The 15,666-nt window shown below is 45.3% G+C and overlaps 1 protein-coding gene across 1 annotated transcript in view; it reads right to left on the bottom strand.

The window, feature by feature from the left end:
• The window catches only part of GLI2 (GLI family zinc finger 2), a 205,291-nt gene that overhangs the window by 61,845 nt on the left and 127,780 nt on the right, over nt 1-15,666 (bottom strand). Inside the window, exons 3-4 of the mRNA XM_068246150.1 lie at nt 14,086-14,191; nt 188-384 (exon numbers count right to left, since the gene is read on the bottom strand). Coding sequence (XP_068102251.1) covers nt 188-384; nt 14,086-14,191 — 303 coding nt within the window. The remainder of the gene's footprint in view (nt 1-187; nt 385-14,085; nt 14,192-15,666) is intronic.

Below are 15,666 nucleotides of genomic sequence, written 5' to 3'. Positions count from 1 at the left end.
AATGGGAGACTTCCTATTCCTCACCTGGCATCTTTCCTTTACAAACAAAAACACAATAAAAAAAATCCACTTTCCTCTGACAGAAGGTTGCTGAATCCTCTGGGGAGGGGCCTTGAGGGAGGCACCATAAGGAAAGATAATTACCATACAACAGTTCTACAAGCTCCGCCCTGGGGGCGGCACTCACCTTCTGCAGGGCTCAGCCCCCGAGCAGCCGAGATCATGGAGAGGGTGGGGCTTCCGTGGACTGATCGCAGGTAGTGCTCCATATGAGGGCTCACATAATGGTGGGCGTGGCTAAAGTCCGAGGCCCCCACCGCGTGAGGAGACAGGCGGATCAGGGAGATGTCCGAGATGACGGGGCTGCCACTTATTCCTGGCGGTCTGCAAACAGAAGACAAGCAGAGGTCAATGCGTATCTACAGTGACTCACGAGCAGGGGATCCATGGCAGGTTTTAGCAGTCTGCATTACTACAGTTTTCAAGGAACTACAAATCACAGCAAGCCCATTCCTAACTAGTATTTCACAGTGCAGAGTTCAGATTCACAATGCCCTCCCCCCCTCCAATTTCTTGGCAGATCTCTGCATCCCTGAGTCCCCAGCTCTGCACAAGTGCTGCACCCATTCCCAGGAGCTCTCTACCCATGATTGATTTTTCCCACAATAAATACTTACCTTTTCTCAAATGGATCATCAGGGGACTCTGTGTGGCTGATATTGCAGTGAAACCCCTCCCACTGTGTGATGTCATACCCATGGTCCTGACAGTTTCCTGTCTGTGAACCTCGTTGCATTGTGGGAAATAACAGCTGTTTCCAACTGCCAAGCAGCCAGTATCTCCCTCTGTGCATCGAACGTTCAGTAACAAACATTCCGTAGAGATCACCTGGCAGAACTATTGATGTCACCACCAGTGATACATTAAAGAATGTAATCAGGGAGAGGAAAGATTTTACAACGGGCAAACACTGACTAAATAACCTATAAATAAATATTGTAAAAAATAAGCAAGATTACTAATTAGGTTATTTTCACTACAGGTTCCCTTTAAGTGAAAACCACAAACTTGTTACAAAATGACTTTCGAAGACATTTTTGCTCAAAGATCAAATTTTTTTCATTATTTTCCTCAAAATTTGTGTGAAAAGCATATCTGCATTTCTGCTCATTGCTGCTTACCAGGGAGATGTGACATTACACTCCGCAGGATTGGCCAGGAATCTGGCAGCCTCTCTCTCCCCAGGGAGGGGACATCACTCTCGGGGCGTGGCACTTGGTGACACTTGTCAGTGACGGTCCGTTGACAGTCACACTGGATGGCATCGCAGGATTCTGACCTCTGACAGAGTAGCGGGATGAGGTCACAACTCTATCCTCTACACCCACCGCTCCACCCTCCGCCGCGCTAATAATAACTCCCAAGTGGGGAATTGGCGGCAGAACTGGCGATTGTCTGCAGGAACAGATAACGGAAATATTGGCAGCAGTGATGAGCGAAAATGCCAATAATGTCATTGCATTCATTTTTGTGAAATTAATGTTAAATTCGATTTTCAAGCAAAAATCCCATCAAAAATAAACTTTATTTTTTCGCGTCTTTCACAAATTTTCATGGTTAAAATATAGGATTTTCCGTGCTAAAAACTGACGCTGTAAAAATATTGTTGTCCACGGTTTCACTGTAACATAAAAGTTTTTCACGTTTTTGTGACAAACGCAAGCTATTTTCGCAAAAATGTTCTTGAAATTTTCGATGCGAAAATGACTTTTGGCGAAAATTCGCAAGCAACACTGATTGTCAGCTGCTCGGGCCTCACACAAGCGTAACATTATCCCGTATTCCACCGCAACCCATCCAACACCCAAACTGGAGGATTTGTTAGGTTTATTTTCAAGCTGCATAAATTTGCATACAACATTTGCATAATGTTGCATCAACTCAAAATTATTTACATCACATTCACTATCCCTATTGAAGAGGCCATTTTCTATGAACAGGGAGGCCCAATGAGATATGCACAATTCTGAGTTGATGGAAACGTTATGCAGTTTGGACGGAAGGCAGCAGTTGCCTGCATTTCACAGAAGGACGCATTTGCATTTGCCCCCCCCCCCCCCCCCTCCCCATGCCTCTGGTACCAAAAGACGTTCAATGGTTGTAGACAAATCTCACCATTTATGGTGATGTCAGGAGACAACTGAAGGCAGGGTGGATCTGGTCACCCCAACCCACCCAGACCTTCCACAGTTAGATTTTCCCTGGCTGAATGTTGTTTTCTCCTCAGGTAATAAGGCAATTGAAGGAGATCTCCTCTCCCTATTTCATGCGGTAAGGCAGGTACACCTAATGGTAAAGATAGTACAACTCGCGGTAAGGAAGGCACAACTCCCAGTAAGGCCAATTAAGACCCATACACACCATGGTACAGCCAGTGCACCTCACGGTAAAGGCATGGTAGTCTATAGGGGTGGTAGCTGGCATTAGAAGATCTCACAGGCGGCATGGTAGTCTATAGGGGTGGTAGCTGGCATTAGAAGGTCTCACAGGCAGCATGGTAGTCTATAGGGGTGGTAGCTGGCATTAGAAGGTCTCACAGGCAGCATGGTAGTCATTAGGGGTGGTAGCTGGCATTAGAAGGCCTCACAGGCAGCATGGTAGTCATTAGGGGTGGCAGCTGGCATTAGAAGGTCTCACAGGCAGCATGGTAGTCTATAGGGGTGGTAGCTGGCATTAGAGGTTCTCACAGGCAGCATGGTAGTCTATAGGGGTGGTAGCTGGCATTAGAAGGTCTCACAGGCAGCATGGTAGTCTATAGGGGTGGTAGCTGGCATTAGAAGGTCTCACAGGCAGCATGGTAGTCTGTAGGGGTGGTAGCTGGCATTAGAAGGTCTCACAGGCAGCATGGTAGTCTGTAGGGGTGGTAGCTGGCATTAGAAGGTCTCACAGGCAGCATGGTAGTCTATAGGGGTGGTGGTTGGCATTAGAGGTTCTCACAGGCAGCATGGTAGTCTGTAGGGGTGGTGGTTGGCATTAGAGGTTCTCACAGGCAGCATGGTAGTCTGTAGGGGTGGTAGCTGGCATTAGAAGGTCTCACAGGCAGCATGGTAGTCTATAGGGGTGGCAGCTGGCATTAGAAGGTCTCACAGGCAGCATGGTAGTCTATAGGGGTGGTAGCTGGCATTAGAAGGTCTCACAGGCAGCATGGTAGTCTGTAGGTGTGGTAGCTGGCATTAGAAGGTCTCACAGGCAGCATGGTAGTCTGTAGGGGTGGTAGCTGGCATTAGAAGATCTCACAGGCAGCATGGTAGTCTATAGGGGTGGTGGTTGGCATTAGAAGGTCTCACAGGCAGCATGGTAGTCTATAGGGGTGGCAGCTGGCATTAGAAGGTCTCACAGGCAGCATGGTAGTCTATAGGGGTGGTAGCTGGCATTAGAGGTTCTCACAGGCAGCATGGTAGTCTGTAGGGGTGGTAGCTGGCATTAGAAGGTCTCACAGGCAGCATGGTAGTCTATAGGGGGGATCGCTGGCATTAGAGGTTCTCACAGGCAGCATGGTAGTCTGTAGGGGTGGTGGTTGGCATTAGGTCTCACAGGCGGCATGGTAGTCTGTAGGGGTGGTAAGAGGTTCTCACAGGCGGCATGGTAGTCTATAGGGGTGGTGGTTGGCATTAGAGGTTCTCACAGGCAGCATGGTAGTCTGTAGGGGTGGTAGCTGGCATTCTCAGAGCTCACAGGCGGCATGGTAGTCTATAGGGGTGGCAGCTGGCATTAGAGGTTCTCACAGGCGGCATGGCAGTCTATAGGGGTGGTAGCTGGCATTAGAGGTTCTCACAGGCGGCATGGCAGTCTATAGGGGTGGTAGCTGGCATTAGAGGTTCTCACAGGCGGCATGGCAGTCTATAGGGGTGGTAGCTGGCATTAGAGGTTCTCACAGGCGGCATGGTAGTCTATAGGGGTGGTAGCTGGCATTAGAGGTTCTCACAGGCGGCATGGTAGTCTATAGGGGTGGTAGCTGGCATGAGAGGCTCTCACAGGCAGCATAGTAGTCTATAGGGGTGGTAGCTGGCATAGTAAAGTCTCACAGGCAGCATGGTAGTCTGTAGGGGTGGTAGCTGGCATTCTCAAAGCTCACAGGTGGCATGTAAATCTATAGGGATGGTGGTTGGCATTAGAAGTTCTCACAGGCTGCTTAGAACCTGTTAGGGGTTGTAGTTGGCATTACAAACATTCCAGGCGTTATTAGCAGGCCAGGCTGCTGCCAGTTGGCATCAGGAGTGGCCGTGGGCAGGCGGGAAGGCAGCGAGTTGGCGTTGTAGCACATTGGCGCGCTGTGATGTCACGGTCGGAATCAGCAGGTGTGGGGATGAAGTCACGCAGCTGAAATGTACAGGAATGAAGAGCGTTAGGGCAGCTTCAGCCAGTCCGTTACACTCACAGAGCCGGGCACCGCGCCAGCCTAAGGGGGCACTCCAGACCGACCAGCATAACCAACACCTGCCCTCCCTCCTATGTAACTGTGTCTGACAAACATGCAGAGATAAGACCCCCATCACACTCAGAAACAAAGCCGGGGGGGGGGGGGGGGGGGGGCCGAGAGGGCAGAGTAGTATGGAATAACACCCCTCCCCCATCAGGGGGGGGGGGGGGGGGGGGGCAAGAAACTGTGACGGGGCCTCAACTTGGGCTTAAAACATGAAAAGTTTAACATTTGAATTAAATTCTAGGATTGACCAAGTCAGATTCTCAAAGCAGTCAGGCCTGGGACCCACCACAAAGCGCAAGCGGTATTGCAATCATTAAGGATTTGTGGTAGCTTTTTGCAAGCGATTTTGGAAGTGATTTCCCTGCTTCTACACAATACATTCGGATGGGAACGTTCCCAAAATGCTGCATGTCCTCGATTGCGATTTGCCTAATCACAACTGCTCTAGTGGAATCTGTCCCATCCCTTTACACAGGCAGAGCGTTTAGGGAAATCACTAGCGATTGAAAGCGATCCCTAAACGCTCAAAAAAAAAATAATAAAAAAAAAAAAATGCTCTAATGGGTTCCAGCTGTTATGCTGACTAGTAAAAATTAACTACAGGTAGCCCCTGACTTACAAACGCCTGACTTACGAACAACCCGCTGATACGAACGGCCCGAAAACTGATTCCAAGGGAACAAGCCAAACATTTTGAAAAAGATCTTTTAATTTTGTAGAAAATTGGTTTAAAAAAAAATCAAAGAAAGAACGTATTTTAAACTTGGTAAAATTACATTTTTCTGCAGTACTCTATACCACCGGTATATAGAGAGTTTCAAATCCTGCAAAATCAGCGCAGTACCATCATCACTAGGCCAGAAGAGGGGAAAGGAGGGGAATGGACGAGGGGGGGGCAGAGGTGGTACAGAGGTACACAGCGGGGAGGCAGAGGCAGCTTAGAGGGGCACACTGGAGGTGCAGGGGAACAGAGGGGGCAAAGAGGGGGACACAGAGGAGGTACAGGGGACAGAGATGGTGCAATGTTTCAGCTTAAGAACGGATTCAGGTTAAGAACAAACCGACAGTCTATCTCGTTCGTCCAACAGTGCGATCCGTTAGCGACATTATTTTCTCTCAATTACAGTTATTGTGCAGCTGCATTTTTCGTGCGATTGAACTCCTGTACTTTGTAAAGGAAAATTAGATCGCAATCATGCCGCTATAAAATGTATCCGCGATTCAGCAATTCAAAATATTTTCCCGCTCTAAGGAGAAACTTTTGCTCATCAACACGTCTGTTGATCTCACAATATATCCGGTATATCTGTTTACATTCTAATGCTAGAAGAAAAACAACATTTCTACAAATAGAAAATCTCAGCTGAAAAATACCTAAATATAAGCTGAGGGCAGCGTAGTAAGAGAGTAGCGCATTCCTTACAGGCCAGCAATATACGCCGTTTACCGCCGGCCGCTGCGTATTTATAGCACGACCGCTGGACAGACTTCAGCTTATAGTCAGACTGCCGCACAACAAACGCAGCCACAAGTTACATAAATATTATATAAAAGCACGGCGAGAATTTCCCCGTAGGAAGCGCGTTATGTCCCCGTACTCCTGCCTCTGGTCACATTTATTCCTATTTTATCACCTTATATCTCTAAAGCGGCCAAAACTACTAACGCTTAATATTGCTGCAGGCTGGGAACGCTACTGAAAATTATGTAATGAATAAAATTACTTATTATTTACAATATTAATTTATAGATTATTTAGTCAGTGTTTGCTCATTGTAAAGTCTTTCCTCTCCTTGATTTACATTCTGACATTTTATCACATGATGACATCTTTACTACTGGCAGGTGCAGCACTGCGGAATGTTTCTTTGTTGTGTGTTCCGAAGTGAGCAGAAACAACATCTGGTCTCTCTGAGTGCACTGGGAGGTGAATTATGCATAATAAACAGCCTAGGCTGTGACATCATTAGGAGGGCGGGGCGTACACACCAATATACAGCAATATATAGATATAGGAAGTGTTTCTGATGCCGAAGAGGACCTGAACTCAGAACTTCCTCTCTGCTGTAAAAGATATGCTGTTGCTTAACCTTTAAAGAAAAAGATTTCTTTGTTACCGCTGATACAAATAAATAAATCTGCAGTGTGTCTACTGCCTGCTTTCATGGAAGCAGACATATTGATATCTTCCTGTGTTTACAAATTAGCTGTTCTGGTCTCTCTGAGTGCACTGGGAGGTGAATTATGCTAATAAACAGCCTAGGCTGTGACATCACTGGGAGGCGGGGTTACATACCAATATACAGCAATATATAGATATAGGAAGTGTTTCTGATGCCGAAGAGGACCTGAACTCAGAACTTCCTCTCTGCTGTAAAAGATATGCTGTTGCTTAACCTTTTATAGAAAAAGATTTCTTTGTTACAGCTGATACAAATAAATAAATCTGCAGTGTGTCTACTGCCTGCTTTCATGGAAGCAGACATATTGATATCTTCCTGTGTTTACAAATTAGCTGTTCTGCAGTGGCAGTCAGCTGACACAGCTGAGAGATCAAATTAAAACTTGTGATTAGTCACAGATGCAGGGGAATTAGACAGGCTAAACTCTCTAAATATAAACATTTATCTCTAGTTTCCTTCTGTCCTGTGCAAGAGTTCAGCTCCACTTTAAAGGAAAATATCAGGAAGAGATGAAATGCTGATATTTTCAGATTGTATTCATATGTAATGCTAATTATAAGCAGCTTAGAACTCGTCCAACAGGACACCTCCTGTCGATTTTGACACCATTTTAACGTGCATACAGTTTGCATACAGTTCAGAATTAGCAGCATCACAAAGAGCAGCCATAGGGAGTCCCTCTTTTTTTTTTCTTAAGCCCCATCTACACCATACAATTTTTTGTGCAATTCGATTCTATTCATTGATTCGATTCGATTCAATCCGACATGACCAATCAGAATTCAATTTGATTCGATTCATTTTGCCATTGTTCTGCAATGGCAAATTGAATCAAATCACATCCCGATCGGACATGTCGGATTGCACTGAATCGAATCAATGAATCGAATCGAATTGCACAAAAAATTGTATGGTGTAGATGGGGCTTTAGTCTCTTCCACCTGGCATAACGTCTACCTGCCATGCCTTCCCTGCAGACAGACCTACATAGTCCCCAACTGTCCCTCTTTTGGAAGGACAGTCCCTCTTTGGGAGCCCTGTCCCTCTTTCCTCCTCATTTGTCCCTCTTTCAGGACTTTGTCCCTCTTTCTATGTAAATATATATATTTCTCTACTATAAAATGTGTTTGGTTGACTAAACTTTATTCCCGTCCTTTAGATTGATATATTATTAATTTTAAAATGTTACTATGAAGGAAAATAAACCAGAATAGAAATGACCTGTGTGGTTTGAATTCTAAAACAACATATTTTTCTAATAAAATCTTTATGGTATGCGTGACTAGGGGGTGTGTCAGGGGTTGGATTAGGGGTGTGGTGGGGGCGTGGCTTAAGTTTTTCTCTTTCTCATCCCAAAAAGTTGGGAGGTATGGACCTATCAGTTACTGCACTGAAATAACTGATAAAGGTCTTGTTGGGTGAGAGAGGCCAAGTGAAGAGGGGGATCCTCCCTGTGTTTAGCGGCCCTGCTGACAGCTGCGGAGCGGCGTGATGCTGAAGAGTGCTGTTTGTCTACACTGAGGATTTTACACCGCAGCGATTACATGAAAGGCTACAGAGGCGGCAGAATATAAAACGTTCAGCGGCTCTTTAACACGAGCCGGGCGGAAGAAAAGATCTGTTGTGTGGATTGTGTGCTCGGCAATTATTTGCCAACAGGTGCAACACAAATGTGTCCCCCCCTCCCTCCTCCCACCCCGCACAGTGCAAATATCACACTGACCGCGCCACGTGGCCTTTCAAGTCTTCGGAAACGCCTGTGTGCTCGCTCTCTGCCACAGAAAGCCGGGCCTGTCCGATGTACAGGATCAGAGCCGCAGATAGCTGTCCCGCTATTTCCCCGCATTGTGCCAGACAATATAATCGCATAGCAAACGCAATGCCCTTATATTGTAATAGTGTGTTCACATTGTGCGTCAGCGGTGAGAGGGAATACGCTGGGATAACGCGAGGTATGCTGTGTGATGACGTGCACGTCTACAGTTAGTGTACATTTTTATTTATGTAGCTTTTGTCCTCAGAGGAGCTCACAATCTAATCCCTGCCATAGCCATAGTCTAATGTCCTCCCATATTATTATTATGTATTTATATAGCACTGACATCTTCTGCAGCACTGTACAGAGTACATAGTCATGTCACTGACTGTCCTCAGAGGAGCTCACACTCTAATCCTACCATAGTCATAGCCTAATGTCCTACCATATTATCATTATGTATTTATATAGCACTGACATCTCCTGCAGCACATTACCGAGTACATAGTCATGTCACTGACTGTCCTCAGAGGAGCTCACACTCTAATCCTACCATAGTCATAGCCTAATGTCCTACCATATTATTATTATGTATTTATATAGCACTGACCTCTCCTGCAGCACATTACAGAGTACATAGTCATGTCACTGACTGTCCTCAGTCTGGCTAACCTATACAAGGGGTCCCCTTTACCTGGCTACCTACCTATACTGAGGGTGTTTTTTGGTAGCACCGCAGCTATAACGTGCAGTACAAATTGTCGGGTGCTGGGCAATCGGGCCTCAGGCAGCATAAAGTCTGGAACCGGCCCTCAGCAGGGGTGCAGATTGCAGTATCGGTGGGATTCGTATGATATGGGGGCTGCAATTTTTCTGCGCTCACAAGTTATTCTGGGGTTTAGGATAATAAATATTTCAAACATAAAATGCACCTGAAAAACAATGGCGTTCCAGCGGCGGGAGGACTAAGGGACAGGACAAGTCGCAGCCTGCGGCCCCCATGTCTACGGCGGCGAGCGAGCGCGCTTCATTTACTGCGCAGAACTGGTGTAATTAGGTGTGCGTGGAAGCTGCAGACAGCCGGGATGTGGGTTTGATGTATGGGGGCTCCACGTCACCCGTACATCACATTAATCATCAGAGCCAAAGAGCGGGCATGTTATTTCTCCCAACAAACACACTACAAGTGACGCTTTGACAAATAGCATCGTCCTGCGCTGCGATCTGCATGTGGAGGGGGAGGGGGCGCCACAGAGGTTCCAGCAGCAGCAGGAGCACCACGTTCCAGGGGACGGATAATATTACATGTACAACATCACTCCCAGATTCAGCTACTTATCGCCCATTTGTGCTCCACGGTTTAGTCTAATGTCCTACCATATTATTATTATGTATTTATATAGCACTGACATCTTCTGCAGCACTGTACAGAGTACATAGTCATGTCACTGACTGTCCTCAGAGGAGCTCACACTCTAATCCTACTATAGTCATAGTCTAATGTCCTACCATATTATTATTATGTATTTATATAGCACTGACATCTTCTGCAGCACATTACAGAGTACATAGTCATGTCACTGACTGTCCTCAGAGGAGCTCACACTCTAATCCTACCATACTCATAGTCTAATGTCCTACCATATTATTATTATGTATTTATATAGCACTGACATCTTCTGCAGCACATTACAGAGTACATAGTCATGTCACTGACTGTCCTCAGAGGAGCTCACACTCTAATCCTACCATAGTCATAGCCTAATGTCCTACCATATTATTATGTATTTATATAGCACTGACATCTTCTGCAGCACATTACAGAGTACATAGTCATGTCACTGACTGTTCTCAGAGGAGCTCACAGTCTAATCCTACCATAGTCACAGTCTGATGTCCTACCATGTTTTTATTATTATTATTATGTATTTATATAGCACTGACATCCAGGGCTGTGGAGTCGGAGACGTGGAGTCGGAGTCGTGGAGTCGGGCAATTTTGGGTGCCTGGAGTTGGAGTCGGGAAAAAATGCACCGACTCCGACTCCTAATGAATTTGTAACTGTAATTAAAATAGAAAATATGATAAAATGTTCTATTTCTCAGATAATAGTCATTAAAAATAATGTATATATACAGTATATATACAGTAATAGCTGTGCTTAGTACACAAAAATGAAATAAACCAATCAAAATTAGTTACTTGTGCTGCTTCAATAAAGCAGTCCCCGTATTTTTAAGGTCAGATATACAGATCTGATTGTGACTGTATATATGATGTATACACAGGAATCTCTTATATATACTAAATAACATCTATGCTGTAAGAATAAAGCCTGATGTGTAGCTGTGTCACTAATAGAGATGGTCAATGAGATGGAAATAATTCTGCACTGATGCTGATTTATGCAAATGTATGCACTCCCTTTGCTGATGAAATCAAATAATTTGATATGTTGTTAAAATTTGGTTTGGTGACTACAAATTAAAGGGTACCTGAGACGGATGAAAAGTAAAGTTTTATACATACCTGGGGCTTCCTCCAGCCCCCTTCAGGCTAATCAGTCCCTTGCTGTCCTCCACCACCCGAATCTTCTGCTATGAGTCCTGGTAATTCAGCCAGTCAGCGCTGTCCGGCCGCATGCCGCTCCCACAGCCAGGAACATTCTACACCTGCGCAATAGTGCTGCACAGGTGTAGTACGCTCCTGGAGGCGGAGTGTGTGCATGCGCACTACACCCGACTGGCTCAAGTACCTGGACTCATAGCAGAAGATCCAGGTGGTGGAGGAGGACAACGAGGGACTGATTATCCTGAAGGCGGCTGGAGGAAGCCCCAGGTATGTATAAAACTTTAATTTCATCTGTCTCAGGTTTACTTTGTTACACAGTAGTACTATACTCTACATATGCACTCTCCACAGAGCTGCAGGGAATCCACTGAGAATGCTGTGCACATTGAACACAGAGGTGTTGTCTGTCACCCATAAACCTAGTTCAGATTGTGCATGAAGAATGTGTAATAGAGGAAGAATCTCCTCATTCCCCTGCAGAGTACCTGCACATCATTCTTACATGTACCCACACTTACATTGCCTAGGGCCTGATAGATGTTCTTTGTTCCGGTCTGTACCTTTTACAAATACGCTTACCAAGGACTAGTTTTAGTCTAAAGGGAATAAATATAGTAGTCTACATATCCTTCTCACTTCAGTTGTCTTGTAAAATTCCTAAGCGTTGGCAGTTAAGAGACGAATTTCATGTTACATACTTTTAATCAACAAAATTGTAATATGCAAATTAGAGGAGTCGGAGGAATTCTAAACTGAGGAGTCGGAGTCGGTGGATTTTTGGACCGACTCCACAGCCCTGCTGACATCTACTGCAGCACATTACAGAGTACATAGTCATGTCACTGACTGTCCTCAGAGGAGCTCACACTCTATTCCTACCATAGTCATAGTCTAATGTCCTACCATGGGAGGACTGGCCAGGGGGGCAGGGGGGAGATTTCCCCCCAGGCTGCCTCTCATATAATGATTTAGGGCTGGTACAGTGCCTGGTGCTTTCACGTTTTTGTATAAGGCAACGTGAACTACTAGGCTGGCTGAGGGAAATAAACGCCCAATTACAGAGCAATTAGAGGGCGGGCAAGCTGGTAAATATACACAGCATGATGCAGAGCAGAGGATTGCCTGCAGGGTCCATGGGATAAAAATATGTGTAGTCTCTCACCATTGTTTAAAATGACTGCATGTGCACAGCTACGTAGGGTATTGCCTAGGTTGAAAAGTTTTCGACAGTCACTAGACTCTAGAAGGCCTGCTTGCAGACAGTCTCTAGACTCCAGGAGGGCTGCTGGCAGACAGTCCCTAGATTCCAGGAGGGCTGCTGGCAAACAGTCACTCCAGGAGGGCTGCTTGGATGTGAATTCTGCTGATAAATTCTGAACACCACTGAAACCCCGGCTGTTGTAACTCAAAATGTATTATGTGCCCCCTCCCCCCCAGTGCCAGTGCATTATACTTTACCTGTCGTGCTGTCCCTCAAGAGTTCTTACTGTATTTCCCATGTGACTACTGGCATATAGCATGAGGGGCACGTGTGTGATGTCATTTGGGCTTGGGCTGCTGTGAAAACGGGCCTCTGGTTTGTGTTTTCCCTCCAGGCCAAAAGGTCCCAGTCCTCCCCTGTGTCCTACCATATTATTATTATGTATTTATACAGCACTGACACCTTCTGCAGCACATTACATAGTACATAGCCATGTCACTGACTGTCCTCAGAGGAGCTCACACTCTAATCCTACCATAGTCATAGTCTAATGTCCTACCATATTATTATTATGTATTTATATAGCAGTGACATCTTCTGCAGCACATTACAGAGTACATAGTCATGTCACTGACTGTCCTCAGAGGAGCTCACAATCTAATCCTACCATAGTCATAGTCTAATGTCCTACCATATTATTATTATGTAATTATATAGCACTGACATCTGCTGCAGCACATTACAGAGTACATAGTCATGTCACTGACTGTCCTCAGAGGAGCTCACAATCTAATCCTACCATAGTCATAGTCTAATGTCCTACCATATTATTATTATGTATTTATATAGCACTGACATCTCCTGCAGCACATTACAGAGTACATAGTCATGTCACTGACTGTCCTCAGAGGAGCTCACAATCTAATCTTACCATAGTCATAGCCTAATGTCCTACCATATTATTATTATGATGTATTTATATAGCACTGACATCTTCTGCAGCACTGTACAGAGTACATTGTCATGTCACTGACTGTCCTCAGAGGAGCTCACACTCTAATCCTACCATAGTCATAGCCTAATGTCCTACCATATTATTATTATGTAATTATATAGCACTGACATCTGCTGCAGCACATTACAGAGTACATAGTCATGTCACTGACTGTCCTCAGAGGAGCTCACAATCTAATCCTACCATAGTCATAGTCTAATGTCCTACCATATTATTACTATGTATGTATATAGCACTGACATCTTCTGCAGCACTGTACAGAGTACATTGTCATGTCACTGACTGTCCTCAGAGGAGCTCACACTCTAATCCTACCATAGTCATAGCCTAATGTCCTACCATATTATTATTATGCAATTATATAGCACTGACACCTTCTGCAGCACTGTACAGAGTACATAGTCATGTCACCGACTGTCCTCAGAGGAGCTCACACTCTAATCCTACCATAGTCATAGTCTAATGTCCTACCATATTATTATTATGTATTTATATAGCAGTGACATCTTCTGCAGCACATTACAGAGTACATAGTCATGTCACTGACTGTCCTCAGAGGAGCTCACACTCTAATCCTACCATAGCCATAGTGTAATGTCTTCCCATATTATTCGTATGCTTTGTGTGTTCTCCCCAGGCTCTTGTAGCCCGGCTGACATATGCTCACCACCTCCTATGCTGTAAGTAGAGTTGGGCAGAGAAGCACCTGCCCTGCATTCTCTCATCTCGCCCCACCCGGCTATTTTTTCATGCCACCCGACTGGAAAAAAAATTCTCTGGGAACACTGTATGGGGGTATATTCATACTTTATCATTAATACTACCTGACTGGTAGCTGTGATCAGTGTAAATGACTATTGTTGGATCTCCTACCCATGTATGGCGTGGATTCCGTGGCCTTCGTAGTGATAGCGCCCTTCTTGGTGCCGGATGTCAATTGGGAACGGAGCGTGGAAGGTGGGGAAGAGGTGGGCGGGACCTGATGGGAGAAGAGACAAGGGTGTTATTCAAACTTGTTACAGTCAAAATACTAGGGTGAGTTTTAACACTAGAAAATGAACACACACATTCAATTCAGACACTATCTTCTTCCTGTCAGTTCTACGTGGCGCAGTTACAGGCTGCATACAGTTTGCATGCAGGTTGGAATTGATTCCAATGCATTCATAATGTAGAGAAATACTGTTCTAGAAGATGTGTGTCTCAGAGAGCAGATGAGGCCCCTCCCCCCATACACTCCCTGTATTACAAACAGTTGACGTTGTTTTGAACAGTTCTTTCCAATAATAAGCCAAAGGTCAAGTGAAGAGAGAGGCATATGGAGGATGCCATATTATTTCTTTTTAAGCAATACCAGTTTCCTGGCTGTCCTGCTGATCCTCTGCTTCTAATACTTTTAGCCATAGCCCCTGAACAAGCATGAAGCAAATCAGGTGTTTCTGACATTATTGTCAGATCTGACTGGATTAGCTGCATGCTTGTTCTTGGTGTTATTCAGACACTACTGCAGCCAAATAGATCAGCAGGGGTGCCAGGCAACTGGAATTGTTTAACAGGAAAAAATTATGGCAGTCTCCATATGTTTTTCACTTCAGGTGTCCTTTAAAGCCTGGCACACACCTTCAATTTTGATTGGCCGATTTTACAACCTCCATGTCGTAGGAGGGACAACAGATTTTGAATACTATGAACAGATTTTGTAGGTAAGCTCTCATACTACATAGAAGTGATAAAATTGGCCAATCATTGGCCAATAAAAATTGGATGTGTGTAGATCCCTTAACTCTATTCTGATTTTAAGGCTCCCCTACTCATAGTGTGTTGAAACATATTTGTCATACCTTCAGCGGAGGAATCGTATACATCACTGCTACACTCTCTCTCGCCAGCGCCAATCACACCTGTACATCATGGCGGTGGCCCCCCCGCAGATGATGTACATGGGGGGGCCTTGACACGGGATTATGCTGGTACTCTGATCACAATCAGCAGGCTGGATGTAAAGAGGGATGCGAGCTCTCCCCATGACAGATGAGCGCCAGATAGGAGCATCGGCGGCAGGTGAAGTGTGATGGCGCCGCGCCAAGCAAGAGGAGAACGTAACGAGGACACGACCACTGCGCGAAAACACATGTGGTGCGATAAACATCTCTCAACAGGGAGCCCAAACGGCAGTCATCCACTATCCCCGTCCAGTGGCAGACCGAGCGTCAGCTCTGCGGGAGAGCGAGAGGAGCAGGGGAACCTAAAACACCTGCAATGCACACTGGCTGATAGGAAAGCTTACAGAAGCCTCTGTATACACACCCGTCACGTAAACATACCTATACATAAATATCTATCACAGCAACTCAATCGGTATATATTATATATTGCTGTATGTGAGTAGCGCCGCCCTAGTACTGAGGGTTAGCTAAAATTGCTTATTATGCAGAATTCTCCTCCTAGAGCATT

This window comes from Hyperolius riggenbachi, chromosome 7 (assembly GCF_040937935.1).
Source record: "Hyperolius riggenbachi isolate aHypRig1 chromosome 7, aHypRig1.pri, whole genome shotgun sequence".
In the NCBI taxonomy this organism is placed as follows: Eukaryota; Metazoa; Chordata; class Amphibia; order Anura; family Hyperoliidae; genus Hyperolius; species Hyperolius riggenbachi.
This window is presented reverse-complemented; position numbering and strand designations above follow the sequence as displayed.